The 23,263-nt window shown below is 43.5% G+C and overlaps 1 protein-coding gene across 1 annotated transcript; it reads left to right on the plus strand.

Annotated features, from left to right (window-relative positions):
• The first annotated feature begins 1,240 nt into the window (after positions 1–1,240).
• On the plus strand, positions 1,241–23,076 carry dok7b (docking protein 7b). Its single transcript, XM_012837072.3, has 14 exons — positions 1,241–1,441; positions 1,546–1,591; positions 3,200–3,430; positions 6,330–6,530; positions 10,221–10,340; positions 13,865–13,972; positions 15,815–16,698; positions 18,023–18,071; positions 18,347–18,432; positions 19,767–19,839; positions 20,105–20,203; positions 20,387–20,455; positions 21,462–21,626; positions 21,928–23,076. Exons 1-14 carry the CDS (start codon positions 1,388–1,390, stop codon positions 22,062–22,064), a joined length of 2,322 nt encoding a protein of 773 aa, XP_012692526.2. The 5' UTR covers positions 1,241–1,387; the 3' UTR covers positions 22,065–23,076.
• Positions 23,077–23,263: the final 187 nt, after the last annotated feature.

Genomic DNA, 23,263 nt, shown 5'->3' on the forward strand with positions numbered 1-23,263 from the left:
GGGTGCTAAGAATGCTATTACAAGGTAATTTCATGGGTTTGAGCACAGAGTGAAGCGACGTGCTGAGGACCAACATTCACAAATCAACCGTTATTTTTTGTTGGGAGATGGGAATTGCGAATTGCATTTTATGATTGAACAGTTGACCAACGTGGATAAAGACCTGTTCTCTCGCTGAATGTTAATAGCGATGGTTTAGCAATGGTTGTGTTGTATTGACCATCTGGACTACAAAATGGATTCTCACTGCCCAGATGCTCTCTCCTGTGAGTAGCAAGCAGTAGATCAATAATAATGAGATTCGGAAGAAAACCATGAAAGTGGAATACAATAAGGGAAACAGCACAACAGGCAGAAAAGAGAAGAAGGTTCCAGGGTTCTGAGGTATTTCTCACGGAGCTGCATTGTCAAATTTGAAGTTGTTGGTCTCTTGGCACGTTGTCTTTCCTGTGTACTGTGTACCGGTAACTGTCTCTAAACAAAACAGAAACATTGTTTTAAATCTCAGTTTGTTGAATGTACAAAACATCATGGTGGTTAGTGGCAGGAGGTGTAATATTTTATTGTGATATGATGACTAAAATGAATACAGTTGTTCAGTTTGTCACAGGCTTGACCAAGTGTAATGTACGTATCATAGGTGCACTTAAACAACATTAGTATCATAAACAACATGTTCCTGGAAAAACATAATGTCACGATAAAGGAAAGAAATGCACAGTAAGTGTATTCATTTGTGGTTTTCATATATGTACACATCAATGTCAAGTGAAAGGCTCTTCTTACTTTTTAAATTTATTTTATTATAGGTTGTTTTTAATTATGTTCTCACTATGTACTGTGGCACTCTGAGATTCAGGTGAATGTAGAGTGTGCTATAAATTAAATTAATTATTATTATTATAAGTGTAATTCAGGTTTAGTGAATCTTCAAATAGTGAAATGAGACAGTGTCTTCATTTACACTGAGTTTCACTGTAACTGAGGCCTTTATTTAGTCCTGGTGTAGGCTGCATATCTATGTGAAACTGTAAAGAGGAGAAAGATTCTTGAAATAGTTGGCAAATTTTGAGTCATTAAAGTTTAATTTAATTTAGTGGCTTTTAAACAAACACAGTGACACATGCTGACAACTGGTCAAGTTGTGGAGGGCTGAGGGCTCCTGGCAGTGTGTGTGTGTGTGTGTGTGTGTGTGTGTGTGTGTGTGTGAGAGAGTGAGAGACAGAGAGGGGAGGGGGGGGGAGAGCATGGGTGGTAATGCGGAGAGGGCCGTGCCTGTACACCACCAGTGAAGACAGCTATTAAAGTTATTTTGAAAGTGACCCCCTCAGACTCGAGCTGAGCAGCGCCGCTGACCGCACACAGCTGTTCGGAATCATGACAGAAGATGACGGATACCGTTGTCGTGGAGGGACAAGTTAAACTTCGAGATGGGAAAAAGGTCTCTAAACATCAAGGAAACAATTTGTTGTGAACATGTTCAAGTAGCGGTAATGTCAAAATAACTATTAATGTTTCTTTTTTGGGGTTTCTTCAAATGTGCAGTGGAGGAACAGATGGGTGGTTCTAAGGAAGCCTTCCCCGGTTGCAGGTATGGCGCCAACTTAGCCTGCTAGTTTTTAAAGTTGATAAACTCAGATCGGAGTTGAAGCTGATCTGAGCTTCTTGATGATCTATGCTGCATGTTACATGTATTATACTAACCAGGCTTAGCGGTGCTGTCGGTATTTTGTGAATGAAATAGATCTTTGGCATCCATATACCGAAGCTCGAATTTCATCCTCTTTCCACGTGGGTCAAGTGCGTCTTGCTTATTAATTTATGATATCTTACAGCTTGCAATAACATTACATCTTAATGTTTGTGGTGGCGTAGACCTATTCTGATTTTCTGATAGCCTAATTTGTTGTTCTAGCCGACAGACCTACAGCAGTGAAGCATATGCCAGAGGCTATACATTTTCATAAATTATTGTAAATAGCTCCACGTTTACCACTGTCTGTTTTGCTTTAGCTTAATTGATTTAAATGTGTAAACAGGACTTAAATCAGTCTGAATTATCAACCTATTTTTACAAAACTGTCAAACTTGGGTGGCTTGCCAGTATGTGTTGTGTTAACTTGTCTAGTAGCTGTCAAATCTATAGGCTGTTCTTACATAATCAATGATGATACCCAGTGATGATAGCCAAGCACACACACACACACGACCTCAAGGAGACAGAGAGAGATACAGATTCTCTCTCTCTCACACACACACACACAGACGCGCACACACCTTGTTGCAGTTTAATAATTTAGTCCACAGCTGTTTGGTCGGATCATGACTCTGGCCTGTTGTGACAGCTGTTCTCCCAATCTCAGACTGTATTAGCGGTATTAGCCCATGTCAGATGACGTAGTGAAATCTTCTGTGTCATGACGACAGAGTGCGGCCAAAGCAAACAAACTTCAGCCTGAGTGTTTCATCAAGCACTTGCTAAGAATGTGAACACTTAGTATAGTATAGCATTGCTATTTTTTAAGCAAAGGCACTCATAGAAAGTAAAGGTTCTTTGGCTTTTCTTCGCAGGAGAAGCGTTATACCGTTTTGTTATAACCGTTATGTCAGTGCTGCCTGAGTTGTAAGGGGAACTTTTACAGACTCTACTGTGTTAGAAAGTCAAATAATTCAAAAGAGATCTAAACAGAACCTTTTCTTGAAGATTTAAATTGGCATGGGTTATGAAACCGGTTTTGTTTCTTTGCTCAATAAGTCACTGTGTAACAGCATTGTTATTTTTTTTTAACGTTTTATCATTCTGAACTGAAAGACCTCATTATGGAATAAGGAGCCTTCGAAGGGCACATAACTGACTTTGGCACCATGATTAAGCAGGGACAACAAAACAGTGACACTGGGGCAACAAAAGGCAGTTGGGGGGGGGGGGGGCACCCTTCATAACATGCAAGCTATGGTTCAGGGAAATCAATGCCAAGTGCATGGCTTAAAATACTGAAAACTGAATATAGTGTACAGACAACTTAATCAAATGTTTCTTTTAATTGACATTTACTGAACAATCCAGTCTTTCTTGCCCTGAGTAAACTATACTTAAACAATATGGCACGAGTGAGAGTGGGGTTGGTAAAGACAATCCCCACGACTGTGATTCAGGGTTATTCTTGATTTTGATTGTGTATCTCCTGTCTTGTTTCAGACTGTCTGTCTCTGCTGGTGTACAAAGACAAGGCTGAGAGGCACAAGGGCCACCGTGAACGCAGTTGCGTGACTCTGGGGGACATCTGTGGCCTGGAGCCCGGCCTGAGCCACGAGGGAGTGGGCTACACGCTAGCCATCGTCAGCCTCACGCAGTCTGTGCTGCTGGGCTTCGACAGAAGGGAGAACCTGCTAGCCTGGGACCTTCGCATCCGCTACAGCCTGGGCGAAGGTGAGAGATGCTGGGTGGGAGCTTGTTGATGTGGAGGTGGATGCTGGGTCATGCTGGCTCACTGTGTGGCGTAGGTAGGAGTTTTGGATGGATCAGTGTGGTTGGTACAGTATGTCCTAACTGTGGGGGTATGAAGTGGTGACTGTGACTGAGTTTCTCTCTCTCTTTCAATCTCTATCTCTTCACAATCCAAGAATCTTGTTTTTCACCTGATCGATGTAACCTTGATGCACTTTTACCTAACCAAAGCAAAGAATAGATAAAACATACAGTGAGTGTGTGTGCATGTGTGTGACTTTCTTGGGAGCCCACTCTTCTGAGTCGACCCAGGTGTCATGTTCTGCTTTTAGGAACACACAGCTAAGTTAGCACCTCAGCACTATAGACGTGTTTAAGTGCCACTATGATATTTGTGTTCCAAACTTTGTTGACCCTCTACAACAACTCTGATATGTTCAAGCATGTCACATCTCAGGGTCCTCAGTTCTGGAGCTTGTGTGCTTGTGTGTGTGTGTGTGTGTGTGTGTGTGTGTGTGTGTGTGTGTGTGTGTGTGTGTGTGTGTGTGTGTGTGTGTGTGTGTGTGTGTGTGTGTGTGTGTGTGTGTGTGTGTGTAGGTATGTGTCATAGAGGTGTGCATGAATCCATGTAGGTTATGTTGGAGTGCATATGCTGTGTGTGTTTGTGTACGGCATGTGTGCATGTGGATGGGTACTTCAAGTAAGTCACACCCCCAGATTCCGTGCGCAGCAGCATGTGATGAAATCCTGGCCCAGCTCTACAGAGTGCAGTTAAAAATGGCTCCCGCAGGCGTCAGGGATCTCAACAGAGCTGGTCATTCCTCCCAAATATGCGTCCATTAAAATGTGACAATCTATCCCCAAAGCTGAACTGCTGCCAAAAACAAAACAACACTGTTAACAGACTTACAAAGCGACAGCCTGTTTAAAGTATTTCTTTCAGCATGTTTGTTTACTGGTTTCAAATGATTAATCCCGTGTATAAAATCTGTTCATTGACAGTCACATGCATTTAGGATGCTTTGTAAAAATCCACTTGTCATGTTCTTGCCCAACATCAGCTTTGAGCTGTGTCTGGCATGCGTTTCACTGGACCTCACAGATCATGGATCAGCGTTATTATTAGCTCTATAACGAACAAAGGCATTCACACACGGAGGGGACCAGTCTGATCTTATACCAGCAGTCCAATCATGTGGTAGGTTCCAATCATTTCCCCATCGGTAGAATTTTGTTCTAAATCTGGCCGAGTGAAGTTCAGGACCCAGGGTGCTCATGTGGTCTGACAAATGGGAGAAAAGCCCAGCTCCTCCTCTCTTCCCAAGATGCCACTGCCCATGTAGTTCTGCACCACAGCTTGTTTACCTAGCTTTACTTCTTTATACGTTTGTTTACTGACTTGTAGCAGGGAGAGACAGATGACAGATGGGGTCCAGTGCAGTGGTGGGAGATTTCTCATGGCTCATATTGCTTCCATCAGTCTTCCACCAGGCACTGCACATACAGCTGTCACTTCTAATGCTCGATCAAGGATGTCGTCACAATCTATTTCACTTTTGTGCTAAACTGTATGTGTGCCCAGCAGCACAGCTGGAGCTGTGATCTCTCTCTCTGTGTGTGTGTGTGTGTGTGTGTGTGTGTGTGTGTGTGTGTGTGTGTGTGTGTGTTCAAGCTCTAATTGTTGAGGATGACAAATGATCCCTGATGTTTCTAATGGTTTGGATGCCACGTTCTGTTTTCTACTGTAGACACCTACGGTAATCAATCTACAGCTACTTTTTACTGTGTGCTGTGGAACCCCGTAGGTTGTTTCAGCCAGTCTCACAAGGGTTTGACAAAGTTGGTTAGCAGTTAGCAGATATGTTTGAAAGAGATTGATATGCAGATGGAGAAAAATCGTATTTTGACATGTGATATGAATTGAGTTTTCAGATTTTAATGAAGGCACGACTCCAAGCTCCCTGACCTCCCGGATTCATTCTTCCCTGTCTGTTATTATCCTGCTAAGGCAGGGTTCCACGCTTTTACACATTAGTTTGTTTACCCTCAGCATGCATAACATGCCCTTAACATGTAGATTTTCTTACTGGATATTAATTTTTAGATTCGCCCCATTATGTTTTTCTGACATCAACATTAAAATGCGCAGTAAAGCACATGGGGAGCTGTATTGACTGGAAAACACTTAAACAGTGACAAATGAATGTAGGATGAGGGAGAGGTTGTTTTCTAATGGTTTCTGTATAAATGCCTTCTAATGGCTGCCCTCATTTATCAAGTCATATAGGAATAGCATTGTGCCACTACCTAAATGATTAAATAGTGAGAGGAATACAGAAAAGTCTAGTATGTCAAAGGTTCAGGCTATTGATTCAGTGTTATTTTTGCCTAGCAACATTACCAAGACTCATTTAAAATCTTTCCATTTTACTCTTGCTGTCTGGGAGAATAATGAGGGGCTTCCGTTGTGTTCGATTTGACCACTTTCTGATGTAGGAAGTACATAAGAACATGAGAAATAGAAGACATTCCATACAACCATTTCATGCAATCATACAATCTAAAATTGGTCATTGAGGCATTCAGACACCTCAGTTTTCTGCTGTCCTTCATCTCTGATCAAGCGACGCATTGTAGAATTTTGTCAAATCTATGGCATTCCTTGAGACGTATCTGTGCTATTATTTTATCTTGTGCACTTAACTTGAGCGAGGTTCACAAGACAAGATTGTCATTTTGTGCCGATAGTCAAAATAATTGTCTTGTGAGCATGTGATAACAGTATGAACTGGGTCAGGGGTACATGTTGTTTAATCTGTGTAATAATCTGTGTAATCAATTTCCCCTTATAGGTATTAACCCCAAACCCACTGTCTCTCAGCCCACAGATTTAATGGCCATGTCCTCCCAGGGACAAAACTAGAGAGTGGACCAGCCACCCTTCATTTGTGTAACAACCTGCTCGTCATCACCAGGGACTTCCCACCTGTTGTTTCTGGCCAATGGAAACTCTCTGATCTGCGACGCTATGGAGCAGTGCCCAATGGGTTCGTGTTTGAGGGCGGGACACGCTGCGGCTGCTGTGAGTTACACTCATCTGCATGCCTGTTTTTAATGAGACAAACACTGAGTTTGACATGACTGTGTTATACTGTGTTAAATAATCAAGTTATTTATGGGTATGACGTTTTTTCACGAAGTTTAGCAATGTAGCGGATCGACTTTTCTTCTCCCCTTTACGTCTCTTTTCCAATGTATTATTCATGTTAGTTCTTTGTTTCTCTCCCTCGAGACTCAAGCGTTTCTCCATCTCTTTAATGTGAAAGCGAGTCGCAGAAGTTCCTCATGCAATGCGCTTGACACAGGAATCGCCCTCATCTGCCATTCCAGACTACCTGACTCACTCCACAAACAGCTGTCCACCATTTGCCACAGTAGCTCACTTCCCCACCTGGCGCCAGCCTTTCAGTCCCACTGAATACACACGGCGAAGACTCCGCTAATACACAGAGCTCTGTTCAATCAGAAGCCGCCTAATTAATTTGTCGCCTGCCTAATCTGTGACATTCGAAGAATCTGCCAAGTGTCTGCAGGACCCTGTTCAGTATTTCAGGAACTCGAGGCAGTTTTATGCATTTAGGGGAGTGGTGTTGTGCTCTCAGGGCCCCGTGCCAACTGGGTTGCCCATAAATATGCCCTGCTGAATGCCAGGGCTAGCGGACAGACGGCATGGTCACAGGGCACTAAGCAGTAGAGTGACAGTGCAGTTTTAACTTTCACCTCTTCCCTGTTCCTGGTGAAACACGGCCTCTATAAATCGACCACCACTCGTGCTGTTAGGCTGTGAGAGAGCTGGTTGAATTATTCATTGCTCCCTGCTAACACAATGGTGAAAGAAACAACAACAGACACTTCTTGATGAAGTTTCACCTGTGAGAAATGTACTGACGGTGAATAATACAGAAAGGGGAATTGGATTTAGACTCAATTTGTATCTGCCATTACTTTCTAAGTTTTGTCCAGTGGCAGTGGTATTCAAAAGATAGCCCAGGGGCGCATCATTAATAACAGTAGTTACCTAGTCCAATTAAGATAATACATTAATGACCTTTGATTTGAAGAAGGATAGCCCACAGCTCCCTCATTCAATTACCTTCCAATGATGAGGTCATTACTGGGTCAAATTGATGTGTTTAAGGAGAAATTACCTTCTATTCAAACGCTGCGTCAGGAAACAACAGAACCTAGTCCCACACACCTGACAGAAGTACTTTAGTGTACTCTGTAATGCAGTGAGGTGCCGGGGAGATAGCTTCAATTTGTTTCATTGTGTAGCTTAATGTGCGTGTGGCTCACCCTCAGATAGGATTTGGAGGGTAATTCTGCCTGCTTGTCTCGAGTCGAAAGAGCAGGCAGAATGAATGCTTCCCTCCGCTACATATTTTAGTGAGTGAGAAAGGCTACTCTACACAGCTCTACAAAGAATGCTCTGCACAGACATTTCATCGAGACATAATACATATCTAAAGCACATCAGTGAAATGAATGATCCAAGCTGAAATGTAGGCAAAACAGTTAATGAAAAGCTCTTAGGAGCTTCAACGGCACCGTGGGAAAGTCATGTGCACCTGTGGGGCTGCGTCATGGCTTCCTCCTAAAGTATAATCCTGTCTCCGACAAGCCGCTGTTTGGGGTCAGGGGTCTGAGGTGTGAAGGATTTCCGTTACAGTGAGTCATCCGGCCCAAATCATCTTAAGTCACACTCCTTACAACACAGCATAGAACTCCTACTCCAACACATTGTGCCTGCCTCTGTGTGTGTGTGTGTGTGTGTGTGTGTGTGTGTGTGTGTGTGTGTGTGTGTGTGTGTGTGTGTGTGTGTGTGTGTGTGTGTGTGTGTGCGCGTGTGCGCGCGCATATGAGTGTGTGTGTGTATGTGGGTTTGTGTGTACGCATGTATGTGAGTGTGTGTGCATTCCAGTGTATGTGTATGTGTGTATGTGCAGTAGAACTTTGCTTTGTACTCTATGGACGGCATGAACTCCCGAAACCCTGGATCAGTCATTCCCCTAGAGCATTAGATTACTCATTACCCCCTAGATCATTAGAGAGGAATTTCACTTTCACTGGGCAAGAGTGCATCTCATATCAGTCACTATGTAGCGCAGGTTTGAAGCCAAGGTTTTGCCAAGATCAGGAGATGGTATCAGATCAGCAGTGAGTTTGGTGCTGGTCCAGAAGGGTCTCCAAAAGCTACTTAATGCCCGCTGGCCTCCCGGAGCTGACGAGGCGGGCGCCGCGGCGATAAGTCATCGAGGACAACCGACCAGTTCCAGACAGATCCAACTACAGGCCTTCCACACCCCTCAGTCAGCTATGAGATTGTCCGTCTATCATTACCCCAGTCCATCACCTTATCTCCCCAGCTGTTAGTGTGTATGTGTTTGTGTGTGTGTTCGTAAGGATGTGTGTGTGTGTGCTTGTGTGCCTAGAAACACTCAGACATTCTGTACTTTTCCGCAGCAGATTCCGTAGGGTCCACCATGCTAACGTGTAACATTCCACTAAAGCACAGCTTTGCAGAGGTGCCATAGGGACCGCCCTAATATCTGACCTGTGTCCTGCTCAGATCCTCACATATATCTGACCTGTGTCACACTCAGAACCCCACATATATCTGACCTGTGTCACACTCAGAACCCCACATATATCTGACCTGTGTCACACTCAGAACCCCACATATATCTGACCTGTGTCACACTCAGAACCCCACATATATCTGGGGCTACACTAAAGTAAACAGACAAAATGGCGATCAGCTCAGCTTCACCATCCCCCACTAAGTACAGTTTATCTCTCATTTTACTCTCACGTCTTTCTCGTTGGTTTGTTTTAAAGTGCAAATATTTCTCATTAACACATACCTTAAACAGGCGGACACGCTGTCTGTCAGCAGAGACAACACTCCCTTCGTATTTATAGATTATGTTTTTGAATTATGAAACCTGGTGCATGAGACGTTCTGGCTATTTCGGTAGGCCTCTGTTACTCCCTATACCACTCACTGTCTCGAGGCTTAAGGGAGCCTATATTTATCTTCATCAAAGGTTTCTGCTGACCTTCCATGGCCCAGCCAGGCAACAGAAAATGAAAGCCATTCATGAATTCACTGTGCATACACAGCTTCAGAACGCATTTGTTCCTACTTGAACTTCGCTTGTTTCCTTCATGATGAGCTGCACATCTCCTGACTTCCAGGCCTCATACTCAATGCATATAAACATTCGCTCCGTGGCAAGTTGTAAAACATTCAAATGAACTGTTCTCGTTGAAGGAGCACACAAAATTGTCCATTTGCGTGAAGAGAGCAACAAAAAGCTGTGAACAAATTATTTTGTTCAATCTATTCCATTTTAAATAGGGTGTATAACCTGCATTGGTCTCCAACTAACACAGGTGGCAAATGCCTGTTAAGAGTACTCTGTCTTTGTATTTTACAAATAGCTTCTTTTGTGTTGAATATTTAAGGGGAAATGACTTGGCACATCATTGAAAGTGGGTTGGAGCTCAGGGTTGAGGCCAATTAATTTCAAGCTGAATTGGTATTCAGGTGGAATAAAAAACATGACTGGGATTGATCTGTAGATAACAGTCAGGATGGATTGGGGTGAATCTGATTACAAACTGGTGAAACTTTACTATTCACATGCAACACACTTTCATTTCTCTCTCTCTCTCTCTCTCTCTCTCTCTATCTCTCTCTCTCATTTAGGGGCTGGAGTGTTCTTTCTTGCCTGTGCAGAGGGGGAGCAAATTAGTTTTCTCTTCGACTGCATCGTTCGAGGCATCTCTCCCAGCAGGAGTCCTTTTGGACTGCGGCCTGTCCTGCCAGGTTAATATATCCATATGTCCTCTGTTTGTGTGTGTGTGTGTGTGTATGTGTGTGTGTGTCTCTGCGCATGTGAGCATACTGGTATAAGGGGGTTAGATGTCAGTGGCGTCATCTCAAAGTTAACACGTCCTAGCACATTTTCTTGGTTGTGTGTGTGTGTGTGTGTGTGTGTGTGTGTGTGTGTGTGTGTGTGTGTGTGTGTGTGTGTGTGTGTGTGTGTGTGTGTCTGTGAATATTCACATGACTAACTCTGAATTAGCAAAGAATGGAGAGAGTAATTTTCATGCTTCAACTCCCCCTTCTCTTCCAGACACACACACTCTTGTTTTATTCCCCTCACTTGCTGTGACTAAATTAAAGTAAAAGTGTTCATTTATCAAGCCCTGCCAGTGCCTATTCACAAGACCATGCTCTGTGACAGCAGGAGCTTGCACTCCCACAGATTGTTCCGGATCCGGACTCCAGACCCCAGCAGGTCTGATGCACAGCAGCTAAATACAGAGGAACAGTGCAATTGTACATATGCCACCATTAATAAAAGAGTTGATAGACATTAAAATGGGCAAAGAACATTTTACTTTGAATATTAATAAACTGACTTGCTGGTCTACCGGAACAGAAACCTAGACTTCTGTCTGTTAACTGGGTAAGTGAAGTAGCAGATACTACAAGCTCTCTGAAATGCTCTGGCCTGAGATATATCACGTGTGTCTTCACCATAGAGGAGCATAGAGGAGTAAGGGGTGTAATTCACAGGATTACGCTGCAGTGCAAATCTGACATTCCTTTGTGTCCTCAGAAAAGTGGAAGGTTTTGCGTGATGTGCATGGGCCTCACAGCAAGTTAGCAGTTAGCCTTTTTAAACGGAAACATTGATGGCTGTAAAAGTGCTATAATTAGCCAGGGAGGGGGGCACTGCTACTCGCGAGGCCCTAGCATAGTGAGAGGTTCTGGCATCAGTTACAAGGGGAGAGAGAGTGCGAGAGAGAGTGAAAGAGAGAGAGAGTGCCTCGATGTGTATGTGTGTGTGTGTGTGTGTGTTTACTGAGTGACCTACCTTTCTCTCACATTTGATACGATAACACATAAACAAATTCTTAAACAAAAATGTACCAGCTAGTCGTTGGTGTAATGCTAGCCTGCTTCCTGTTAATTCACTGGGAAGTCACAGCTCTAGCTGCCGAGGGAAGAGATTAATCCAGCTCTAATCAGAGGGAGGCTTATCGCATGGTGGCGCCTCTTGGGTGGAAATACAGGTGAAATTGGCCTCCAGGCCAGTCACCTGCACTTGGTTGATCTTCACTCAACCTAACCAATTGATAAAACGTTCATTCCAGTTGAGCCATTTTGTTGTGCCGGTTCCAGCAGTTCAGGGTAAAATTTGACTTTTAGAAAGTGCTCTGCACGTCTAAGATAAATAATGAAAACAGCACCAAAACAGCAAATGTGCTTTAAAATGATGCCTCATTTTATATATCTCTGATTGTGATTGAAGATGCTCTTATGTAATCCAATGATTGATGCTTCAGTAAATTGTAATCAAGCGCTATTTCCAGTGTGCATGAAACATTTTGCAGTTTGTTTTGACAAACCTCTTCATGTGATTTGTTACTCAGTGAAAACAGAGGAAAACAGACATTATCACTTCAGCACCCAATTCATGTCTCTCCATGTCCATCTGTGTGTGGGCTTTACAGGCGCTTGGCCTGGGTTTGATTCCCGATCACTGCAGGTTTTCTGTACATTGCTTTGGATAAAAGTGTCCGCTAAATTCCTTTACCTCTTTCATTATCATGATAAAACCTAATTGTTCTGCTGTCTTTTTAATTTTTTTTAAGTATTAGGAATAGAAAGCATTGCTATCTTTTGAAGAAAGCATTCTGAGACTGACAGACATTCTGAGGCTTGAAAGGAAAAGCACCTCAGCAGATCTCTATTTTACTGTGTGTCGGTGTGCGTGTGCGTGCGTGCGTGTGTGTATGTGTGTACACTCATGTTCATGTATTTGTGGTAACGTGAGCCTGAGTGTATGCGTGACCTGTATTGACGAGATCTCCCGTGCCAATCGCTCATCCATGTATCGACTGTAAATACAGCACAAAATACAAATCCACCTGCCGTTCAACATTATTCTCTTTGCCACAGAAATGCATTCTGGAATTGCAGAGGCAGGGAGTGGGACATTTGTTATGAATGCAACTAATTTGTCATTGTGCCCTGCTGCGGTGTGTGCGGTGCAGAAATAGTGATGGTCAGTCACACTCTGTACCCAGCTCTGTGTCTGTATGTACTGGAGGAGAGGTGGCCTCTCTTGAGCTGCCGCTTGGCATGCCTGACTGACAGGCCTGAAAAGATATAAATATCTGGCCCTGCCATAAACTAAGAAACTTCAGACCAGATCTTTTTTTTTTCTTCTCTCTCACCCCTCTCTCTTTGCGCCCCTTAGTTTCTTTCTTACTGGTCTCAGCGCTTTTTAGAGTTTGGGTGCTGAAGTGATAAATCAATGTCTGTTACCAATCAATGCACAGCTCTCTCTTCTGTCCTTTCTCCTTGTACTTAACAGTGTGGCTGCTCTCTCTCCATCTCTGTCTGGTTCTCACCTTTTCTCATCATCTCTCTCTCTCACAAACACACACACACACCCCATACAAACACACAGCAGTCACAACTTGACTGTTTAGTACTTTTTGAACATAATCATAAACAATATCAGTGTGTTTGCCTCGCTGTCATTGATTCAGTGCTTCTGTCAAGCCACACACCTGTAGGGGGAAAGAGGCTTTTAAATTGAGCTCAGGTATTTCCGTCAAGCAGTATTGTGTGTGTGTTTGTGTGTGTGTGTGTGTGTGTGTGTGTGTGTGTGTGTGTGTGTGTGTGTGTGTGTGTGTGTGTGTGTGTGTGTGTGTGTGTGTGTGTGTGTGTGTGTGTGTGTGTGTGTGTGTGTGTGTGTGTGTGCATGTGCTAACGGCTATGGTGGAAGCCTGTTTGTGTGTGTGTGTGTGTGTGTGTGTGTGTGTGTGTGTGTGTGTGTGTGTGTGTGTGTGTGTGTGTGTGTGTGTGTGTGTGTGTGTGTGTGTGTGCTGTTTTCTCCAAAGGAGCTTGTGACTATGGGGTTTGACATAGACTGATGAATGTCTCCAATGGCCCCTGACTCCATACAAACACTCCTCATGTCTTTGGGCAATGTGCTGTACAGCCCAATGAAAACACAAGCCTGCCTGCTGAGCAGCTGCCGAAACCTGCCGAAACATTTTGTTGTTCATCACTATGAACACCTGAATGGGTGTTGTGATGGCCACCTGTGGTAGACTTGGCATTAGTATACAACCCCTAGGGAGTTCTTTTCTTAATTATGGTTGTAAAGATTTTAAATAGTTTGTGTGTGTGTTTGTGTGAGCTCCCATTTATGTCCACTTCAGTGTTTATTGAGGATCCAAACATCTTGTAGCAGGTTTTCCCTCATAAAACAGGTCCTTTCCACAGCTGCTAGTAATCCTGCATCTAATTTGTGTGGCTCCCTGCAGACACGGGCAGTACACAGAGCTCCTCGGAGGAGCGCATCCAGCAGGAGGCCAGTGAGCTGGAGAGACGCCTCAGCAGACTCTCCACCTGCAGCCGCCAGAGCAGCACGGGTAAGACTACAGCCCCCCCCCCCCCCCCCCCCCTTCAGTAAAAGTGTTCCAGATCACGTTAAAACATAAGCATAATCATACGCGTGTTGGTCCAATAAGTGACATTGTACTGGCATGAGGATTCGCCCACTGATTATTTTCTGGGAGTATTGCACAGCGTTCTTTCCTGTATGGGACTGGAGGTTGTTATGACCCTAATTTGACCTGCATGAATGAAACCCTACACTTCAGATAGGAAATACAGTCGATACCATTCTGGGAAATTGAACTTATAAATCCTGTAGATGTGGACCCAGGGGTGGACTATAAAAAGGAATTTGGCCCTGGACTTGTCCAGTGGGGGTAGTGGGGGGAGGAGATGTAGTAATTCTACAGATTCCATCTCATTTCCTCTCTCTTCATCCTGTCTCGTGTCCTCCACTTTTCTCTCGTCTCTCGTGTCAGCTGTTATATCCTCTCTCCACGTCTTGCTCCTCTCCTCTCCTAACTTATCTTATCACTCTTTTCCTCTCTCATGCCTCCTGTCCTCTCCTCCCTCCCTCCCTCCCATTCTCTTTCTTCCCAAAAAAATCATTAGGGCAGGCATGATGAATGTAGTAAACAATGATCACAATCAATACGGCATACTACAGTAGTACTTAATATACAACATTTAAATGTGGAACCACATATCCTTTGTATTATTATTGTTATTATTATCATTATCATTATCATTATCATTATCATTATTATTATTATTATTTGTATTGGTTTTGCTGTTGTGTTATTGTTTTAATAATCCAATAAATGCAAAAGAAAAAGGTTTGATTGACCATTTTGATACACTGCAGAGATTTGAAGACCATTGCATTATTTGTATTTATTCATTTTGAAATGCATAGGCTTACAGTGTCTATGTATATAGCTCACAAGATTTAGTACCCTAGTCCTTGATAGTAATGATATAATCTATTGTTGACAAGTGATTTTGAACGCGCAAAGTACCCTGTGTCTATTTCAGGATACATTTCAGTAGGCACAGACTAAATTGTAACAAGTCATTAACATGAAATGCCTGAAAAAGTAACTAGTAGCCTGTCGCTGTCGCCTTTCTCCCCACCGATTCAGTCATCTGAGGCAGAAGACACTTGTGGATACTGATGCCCAAACAGCATGTCTCTTGTCTCTACATTTGGAAGCATCTGGTTCCAGTGCCTGCCATCTTTTTTTCTCTGTTGTATGACTCTTCCTTTGCGTTTGGACATTTCCTGCTTGTTCATAGCTTTTGTTAGCCGTAACACTGCTGTGTGCTACTTTTGCATTAGTTTAAAATGTTAACTCACAGTTACTAACATGGTTGTGATTGGCCAGTGAGCACACAGCACACTCTCATGCACACCCTGAATGACAGTCAGACAGAGAGGGCTGAGAAAGAGAAAGTCAGGGTCAGAAATCATTCGTTTTTTTGATGGTCCACCGGCCCACCAATGTGGCGGCCCAGCAGGATTTGTCCCGGTACGTCCAATGGCCAGTACACCACTGTGCTGACCTATGCACAGATCCGTATGGATTAGGCTATTGCACTTTTCCTTACTGTTATGTTATAGTTATCTCCATCCTAAATGTCCAGAGCTGTTAAACTTTTAACTCAACATTTTACCTGCTGAATATACAAAGCCTGTGTCTTGACGCCTGGGTTTGTTTAATGAAGGAAATGGAAGTAAGTCTGAAATGTGTAAAGTGTCAGGTGGAAGGTCACTCTAGTCTCCGTGGACAGCTTGGTTGTGTGTCCTTGGTTCTGTCCTGTGTGTCTAAGGCTGTCTGTTTACCTAATTTTGTGCTTATGCCGTGTTTTCCTGGCAGTGTCCACCTGCAGCTACAGCACCTCCACAGCGGGGGACGACTGCAGCATCTCCAGTTCCTCCTCGGGGGCTAGCCACTCCGACACCAGCCTGGGCAGCCGCCTGACCCTGTGGTCCGAGCCCTCCAAATGCCCCACAGCCTCCGGCCCCTCCAGCGTGGCGTCCCTGGCGTCCCGCACGTCCACACCAACCTCCAGACGCACACTGACGCCATCGTCGAGTGCTGACGAGCATCTCTATGCTGCAGTTATGAGTGGTCCATGCACCGGCCTCCGCCTCTCTTCCTCCTCCTCCTCCTCCTCCAAGCTAACGCGTCCCCGTGGGCTGCAGGACGCTGGGCGCCAGAGCTCCACGGACAGCGGCATCGCCACCACGGGGAGCCACTCCTCCTATTCCGGAAGCTTCTCCTCGTACACGGGTAGCCTGGACATGGCGGCGGGCGAGGCCGAGGAGTTCGGCTCTCTGCTCAGCCTCCCCTCCACGCCCAGCGTGAGCAGCAGCACTGCGGAGCTCAGTCTCTGCTCTTGCCCCGTCTCCACCGTGACTGCGCCCACCTCCAGGGCCCCCGTCAGCAGCTCGGAGTACCAGGTGCCCCCTGTGGCCAAAGAGCCACAGCAACCACATCCACATCCACATCCGCAGCTCCTCTACTACGACACCCCGAGACGCCTCCTGCCCCCGAGCACACTGAGGGGCTCTGGCGGACTCAGCGGGGTTGTTGGGGATCCGGACCGAGCCCCAGAGCCGTTTGAGGCCCAGGCTGAGACCAGTCCACTGGCCCAAGACGTTAGCAGTAAGTCCATACTGGCTTCAGCAGGACCTGCCAAAGGCTTTCTGGTTCCCCAGTCTATCCCAAGCACGTGTCCAGTGTGTAAAAGAGCAAAGGTAAGCGGCTCTCCCAACATGCAGTAGTGTCATCAAGGATATAGATCTATAACATATAATGCCTTTCCACGCTGATCAGTAATTGTACAGTTAATGCAACAGCAGAATTATAGAATTCTGAGTGTGCAGCACCTTCATTTCTCCTTAACATTGTGTGATCACACTTGTCAGTGTTAATGTCTCCTACGACACCAGTAATGCAATGTACGTCTGACGTGATAGTACAATGCATGCAATGTACGTCTGACGTTCACACACATCTTCTATCAGCCTGTTAAATGAAAGCGACTGAGAAAAACAAAGTTAAGACATAATGAATATTACAAAGTAATAATAGCGGTGTTAACATTTTTAAATTAGCTGTAAGCTGCCTTTGTCCCCAAGCTGTAATTTTTGAAGGTCTGCCAGAACAATTGGCAGAAGTGAGACAGTGATATTAGTCAGGAACAGACAAGAAAATTGGGGTTTTCAAACTGCCTTCTCTCAGCAGCCCCTTCTCCTCATCTTCCTAATGAGTTTAGCTTTCGGTTGAGTCATCGCTCTCTTTGGTTCGATGTGTGTAATTGTCTTTAGGCCTACATGTTTTTGTTGTTGTTGTGAAACAGTGGCCAATCCCTTCCCTGCAGTCAGTATCTTAAAGCAAATAGACAATTTTTTACCCCATCCAGTGCAGTCACTTATTTGATACTACCTACATCACACGAGAGCAGGTGTTGTCAGCTAGGAGAAAGTGTTCCACACAGGTAAGAGTTATATTGGGTAGCGGTACGCAGCGGTCTGATCTCTGCACAACAGTGGGCCTCATGCAGGAACGACACAGACAGTTATCTGTCGGCTTGATCTGTTACGGCTCACTCAGACAAGCTCATCATACAAGAAAGGGTTGCCTTGAACTATTTCAAAGTAAAAAATACAAAAATGTTCCTGCATAACGTCCAAAGTGTTGAATTTCCACAGTAACAATAATCTTGTTGATATTTCCTTACATTTTCAATCTGATGTGTTTGTTTCCTGGTTTGTTTCAGTGATATAACCTCCATATGCATGTCAAACTAATACATTCTTGTATGGTTTGAGTGGATAGAAAATATTTTTTACCAGAACGTGTTCCTGAGGATTATTTTGGGGTCATTTTGACAAACCTTTCTAATGTAAAACAATATTTAAAATTTTCAATAATAAATAATCACCTTTTATGCATCAGCAGATACTAAATGTTAAATTCCATTACACCATTGCATCACATCAAGCTGACTCTTGCATACACCACACAACAAAATAATGTTGGAAGAATGTGACCATGTCTGTGTTATACTCATTACAGGGAACAGGTTCTTTACAACTCGGCGGATTGCCTGCACCAACATTTCCAGGTCAGTGTTCCAGGTTTGAGATTAAAGCCATTTCTCCTAGTTTAGCCTACAAAGAAAAGACTGCATTGTTTTTAGAAGTCACATGGCTTTTATAGCATTCAGGAGATGGATTGGGGTATGTTCGGTTGAGTCTTTGCTGAAATGGCCTTCAATGGTCTTAAATAAATCCTTTGACTTAAAAAAGATCTTTTCTTACGCCTTTCACAAAAGTCTGGTGTAAAGTGTGACAATGTTCTCTGTAGTGTTTTACTGAGTTTCAGTTCTCCCCTCAACAGAAAAGAGTCCAAGACAGATGCCTGATGTTTGTCCCTCAGCTGTTGAGCATACGCGTGAGCCTGAAATGGTTCCAGGAACCCCAGAGGTAATTTTAAACAATTGCTTACTACAGCGCCGTTTTTCTCAATCTAACTGAAAACCTTACAAACACCAACAACAGCACAGTTGGCACTGACTACAGGCTTGCTAGCATGCTAACTCATGTGTTTTGGTGATATAAACATAGCACAAAAAGTAAGGAAATTTGTGTTTGGTAGATTATTTCTTTGTTGTAACAATCCTTCACGTCAATAAATCTTATACCGTTGGAAAGCCTGTTTATTTCCCTTTTAAATGGTGCCACATTTGTAAGGAACATGCATTTGTGGGATGAGCAGCACAGCTGAGTATGTGGGTTGCGTCCATGAAAAATGTGCCAAAATTCTCCTATTCTCCTGTTGGTATTCACTCATGTTTTGAGTTGTTTGTTGAATTGGATGATTGAACTCTCGATCAGTAACAGGGAACAAACAAGAAATATTGGCAATTTTACACTTTATTCATTTAATACACCATCAGGGAGAGAATGGAATGGCCTGCCATGAGTCCAGACCTCAACCCAATTGAACACTTTTGGTATCAGCTTGGGTGTGCTGTACGTGTTAGTGACCAACACAACCACGATGGCTGATCTGCAACGACTCTTGGTTGAGGAATGGAATGCCATCCCACAGCAATGTGTGACCAGGTTGGTGACCAGCATGAGGAGGAGGTGCCAGGCTGTTGTGGCTGCGTATGGATCTTCCACCCGCTCCTGAGGCTGTATTAAATGAATAAAGTGTCAAATTGCCAATATGTCTGGTTTGTTCCTTGTTACCGATCGAGAGTTAAATCATCCAATCCACCAAACAACTCAAAACAAGAGTGAATACCAACATAAGAATAAACTGTTTAGTAATTAGCATTTAGCAATTTTGACAAATTTTTCATGGGCGCAACCCACATACTCAGCTCTACTGCTCATCCCCAAAATGCATGTTCCTTACAAATGTGACACCATTTAAAAGGGAAATAAACAGGCTTTCCAACGGTATAAGATTTATTGCCAAGAAGCATTGTTACAACAAAGAAATAATCTACCAAACACAAATTTCCTTATTTCCTTACTTTTTGTGCTATGTTTAGTTTGCGAAGTCAATTTTTTTTTTTTACATTTTCGCGGGGTGTCCTGCATCCTGATTTTGATTTTGTTTAAAACTAACCTGGATAATATGCACACTTGTGTATTAAACAAAACATGCCTCTAACTAAATTCTGTGGTAAGAACACTCCTATTCCTCAGTAATCCTTATCCTTAATGATAGTGTTTGAATGACTGAGATACATGTCGAACCTTTCCTGGCAAAGCTTCACTCATTGTAATATATCCTCTCTTGGTAGTTTGAAGAAAGGGGCCGGTATGAGTTGATGGGCAGCTATGCTCAGCTCCAGAGGATCTCTCGGGACACAGAAGGTATGTGTGAGCACATCACCATCGTCTTTCATCATCTCCATGCCAACATATAAAATGGCACGTCTCTCTTCTCTCTGCTTTCCAATCATGACACCTTTTTTACTGCTGCTACAGAGTTGCTCACTTCTCTTCTCATTCTTTTTCACTCCTCTCATCTCCCCCTACCCTTCCCTCTCTTATCCTCTCCTCTCTTCTCCCCCTACCCTTCCCTCTCTTCTCCACTCCTCTCCTCTCCCATGTCTCTCCTCTTCTTTCAACACCACAGCCGGTTTGCTTGTGAAGCCTCCGTTTTTCATCAGCCCCCCGAGGCTTCCTCGGCAGTCCACCTCCTCCTCCTCCTCCTCCTCCTCCTCCTCCGTGTGCGGTAAGCCCAGCTCTGAGCTGCTAAATTGGACGCATAATTAGCACATCGCAGGAGGAAGTCCGAAAGATTTATACCTTTCGTTAACTTTTTATGGAGGCTTGGGGTGGAAGGAATGCACAGTGAAAGCTCTTGTTCACTTTCAAATAGGAAATGTTAATGTTTGTCGTGTCATCACATCCGCAGAGCCGAAGGGAAACTACGAGCGGATGATCTTAACCTCCGAGGCGCAGCGCAGGAGTGACCTTCCGTCTGGTGAATTTAAATCACTGCCGCTCTGCATTAACCTGCATGCCCGGAGCCAGACACTCTTTGTGCCACTACCTATATTTTGATTTAAAGTGTGCACATTATTGTGAACATTTCTGATATTCCCCTTAGAACCAAAACAAAGGCCTTTTTCATTGTTCTGTGGCTTAAACAGCCTTAACATCACACTGCTGAGTTCTTCATATTGAGTTAGTAAATTGATTATCAAATTGATACCAGATGTAGACATTTAATGACAGAATGCTATGTAGGCTCCAAAAGCAATTATACGTTTAGAACTAACAGTATTCATTGTGACATATTTTCACACGTTATTGTTTGTGAGGCGCTAAACTGCTGAGAAACACTTGATTTCACAAGTAATGAATTGAACTTATTATGACCGTTGCAAAACTTTTGATAAAGGGTTTGTCTGGACAATAATGGCCCCTTAAAATTATGCCATTCCTGGTTTGACAGAGGGGGCTGTCAATTCAGAAGAGAAATACAATGTCAGGTCGCCCTAAAACTGCATATTGCAAACTCCTATACTGCTCATTGCTTGGTGATTACATTAGCCTGTAGATTTGTCTTCATGTGAAGTTAGATTACTTTTACAAGGCCTATTGATAATTATGCACATATCCAGGACTCGCCATGAACCACTGATTTGATGATGGATAAACTTGCCTACGGTCATGATGGGTCTAGCTATTCAATAGGTGTAGGGGAAGACCTGTGCCTGCATCCATTATAGTTTCCATTATGGCATTTCTTACCATAGTTACCATCGGCAGTTTTACAGGTGGAGAATGCAGAATGCAAACCACTACCACTCAGCCACTACGTTCAAAAGATCTTCAATGTGTGACATTCAAATGGTCTGCTAAAAAGTGTAATATAATTAGTATTACTTTATATTCATTAATAAGGGGTGCAGGCCTGTACTTTCATGCACACCACATCATCCTACTGTGTTTCCCATAGAGGTGACTCTTAATCTGTGTTGTAGGTGCAGCATTGCCATCCCCAGTGGACTGCAAGATGTCACCATCAGACAGGTTTCTTGGGGACGTCAACTATGTCAACATCCCCATCAGCCCAATGTCCAAGAGACAACTCCACTACATGGAGCTGGACCTGCAGGACCTACAGGAACCCACTCCCGCAATCAGGGGTAACAGTAGCCTCCCCGTGTCTTCTTCCATTGTGTGCTCATTCACATCGCGTTCCCTCACTGTCCATTCTCCATTGCTTTTCTCTATTCTTGTCATGACATTTATGTGGCATAATTCATTGGTAATTAAGTCCTCACATAGAGAATATTGACCTGCTATATTACGTGTGAGGCAAAGCACACTGACACACATCTGATGGGATTATGTGATCTTTGCAACCTTTTGATTTTTTGCTAACTGAACGTCTGTCATTTGCCATTATTTGGCACGCTAACAGATGGTGTTTGTACCTTCTGACAGGAGGGGGCTCCACTAAATATGCCCAGATTGATATCAATGCCACAGAGACTGCACAGAGAGTGGGTGCACAGCACGCGCTGGGACGAGAGGAACGCCTCCAGGAGCTGGAACAGAGGAAGAGAGGGTCGATGAACTGAGACACAGGCACGCACTCAGACAAACACACACACAAACACACGCTGTTCCTCTGACACTGATGCTGACCAGGTTGATTAGCGGATCCCTGGACACCGTTGCCTAGAGGGGGTCGTGCAGTTGAGGCGATGTGGAGCCTGTTGGAGAATAATCAATCCACTTGCACCACGAACAAATTAAAGGAAGATAATAAAGAAAATGGTTGGAGATGTGTTACACATTTGAGATATGTGTTTAAAACATTTATTAGCTAAGCTTTTAAAAGGTTGTTAACGATCTCATGTCGCCACTGGACATACGATAATGATGATAATGGTCTAGTAATGAGAGTTAATCATGAATAGCTTTCCTAGAGAAGCTATTGGCTCTGAAACACGTGTTTTCAAATTAACACCGGGCCTGAAGGCAAGCTCCGTCTTCAAATTAAAGATGCATGGGAGACCTTTTATGCTGATGTGAGCTCTTGCATTGATCTGAGCTGTACATGACTCATTTTAGCCTTAAACAGACTGTTTTTTACTTCAACTTTTTGTATGACAACGTGCCTGTAGAGGGATCACAGCTAAACCGTGGTGCAAATTGTCTATGTGCCTGTGTGTATGTGTGAAGTATGGAGGATTACGTATTATTCATACCTTTTATACAATAAGAAGATATAGCAGTGTCATATATGCAGTTGCATGGACTGAAACAATACACATTTATATACAGTTTTTATTCATTCAAGTGTGTTTTTGAAACATAAATGTATATTTTATGACGTCAATTCGAATGTTTATCGGTATTATTTATAGGATAGAAAGATCATGTAATTGTATCACATGGATGAATGAGGAGATTGTCTACGCGAGGATGGAACATACACAGCATATACTGAATGCTTCTTATGTGACCAATTCTGACTTGGACATTTGATTGGTACAAAGCTGTGTACAGAGGAAACTACAAAAGCTGTAAATTTACCTTATATTCTCTTGAAATATTTGTATTGTATTAAAGATTATTTAGCTATAACCATTTTAGCAGTGTTGTTTTTGTGTTTGTTTAGTAGAAACTTAGTTGGCTACAATAAAGACAACAGTATTAAATTCTACATGCAAATGACATTCACGTTTGTACAAATTGTACAAGGAAATTACTGATACATTGTAAGTCTCAGGTTCATCTCATCTCACTGAAAGTATTTGTCAGATGTGAAATC

The sequence above is a fragment of the Clupea harengus genome, chromosome 22, assembly GCF_900700415.2.
Source record: "Clupea harengus chromosome 22, Ch_v2.0.2, whole genome shotgun sequence".
Classification (NCBI taxonomy): domain Eukaryota; kingdom Metazoa; phylum Chordata; class Actinopteri; order Clupeiformes; family Clupeidae; genus Clupea; species Clupea harengus.

Bases quoted from the DNA above. Each gene is read 5' to 3' on its own strand.
- dok7b (XM_012837072.3), top strand. From the start codon at position 1,388: ATGACGGATACCGTTGTCGTGGAGGGACAAGTTAAACTTCGAGATGGG. The intron at 1,442-1,545 runs GTCTCTAAACAT...TCAAATGTGCAG, and splicing joins AACTTCGAGATGGGAAAAAG to TGGAGGAACAGATGGGTGGT. The intron at 1,592-3,199 runs GTATGGCGCCAA...GTCTTGTTTCAG, and splicing joins GAAGCCTTCCCCGGTTGCAG to ACTGTCTGTCTCTGCTGGTG.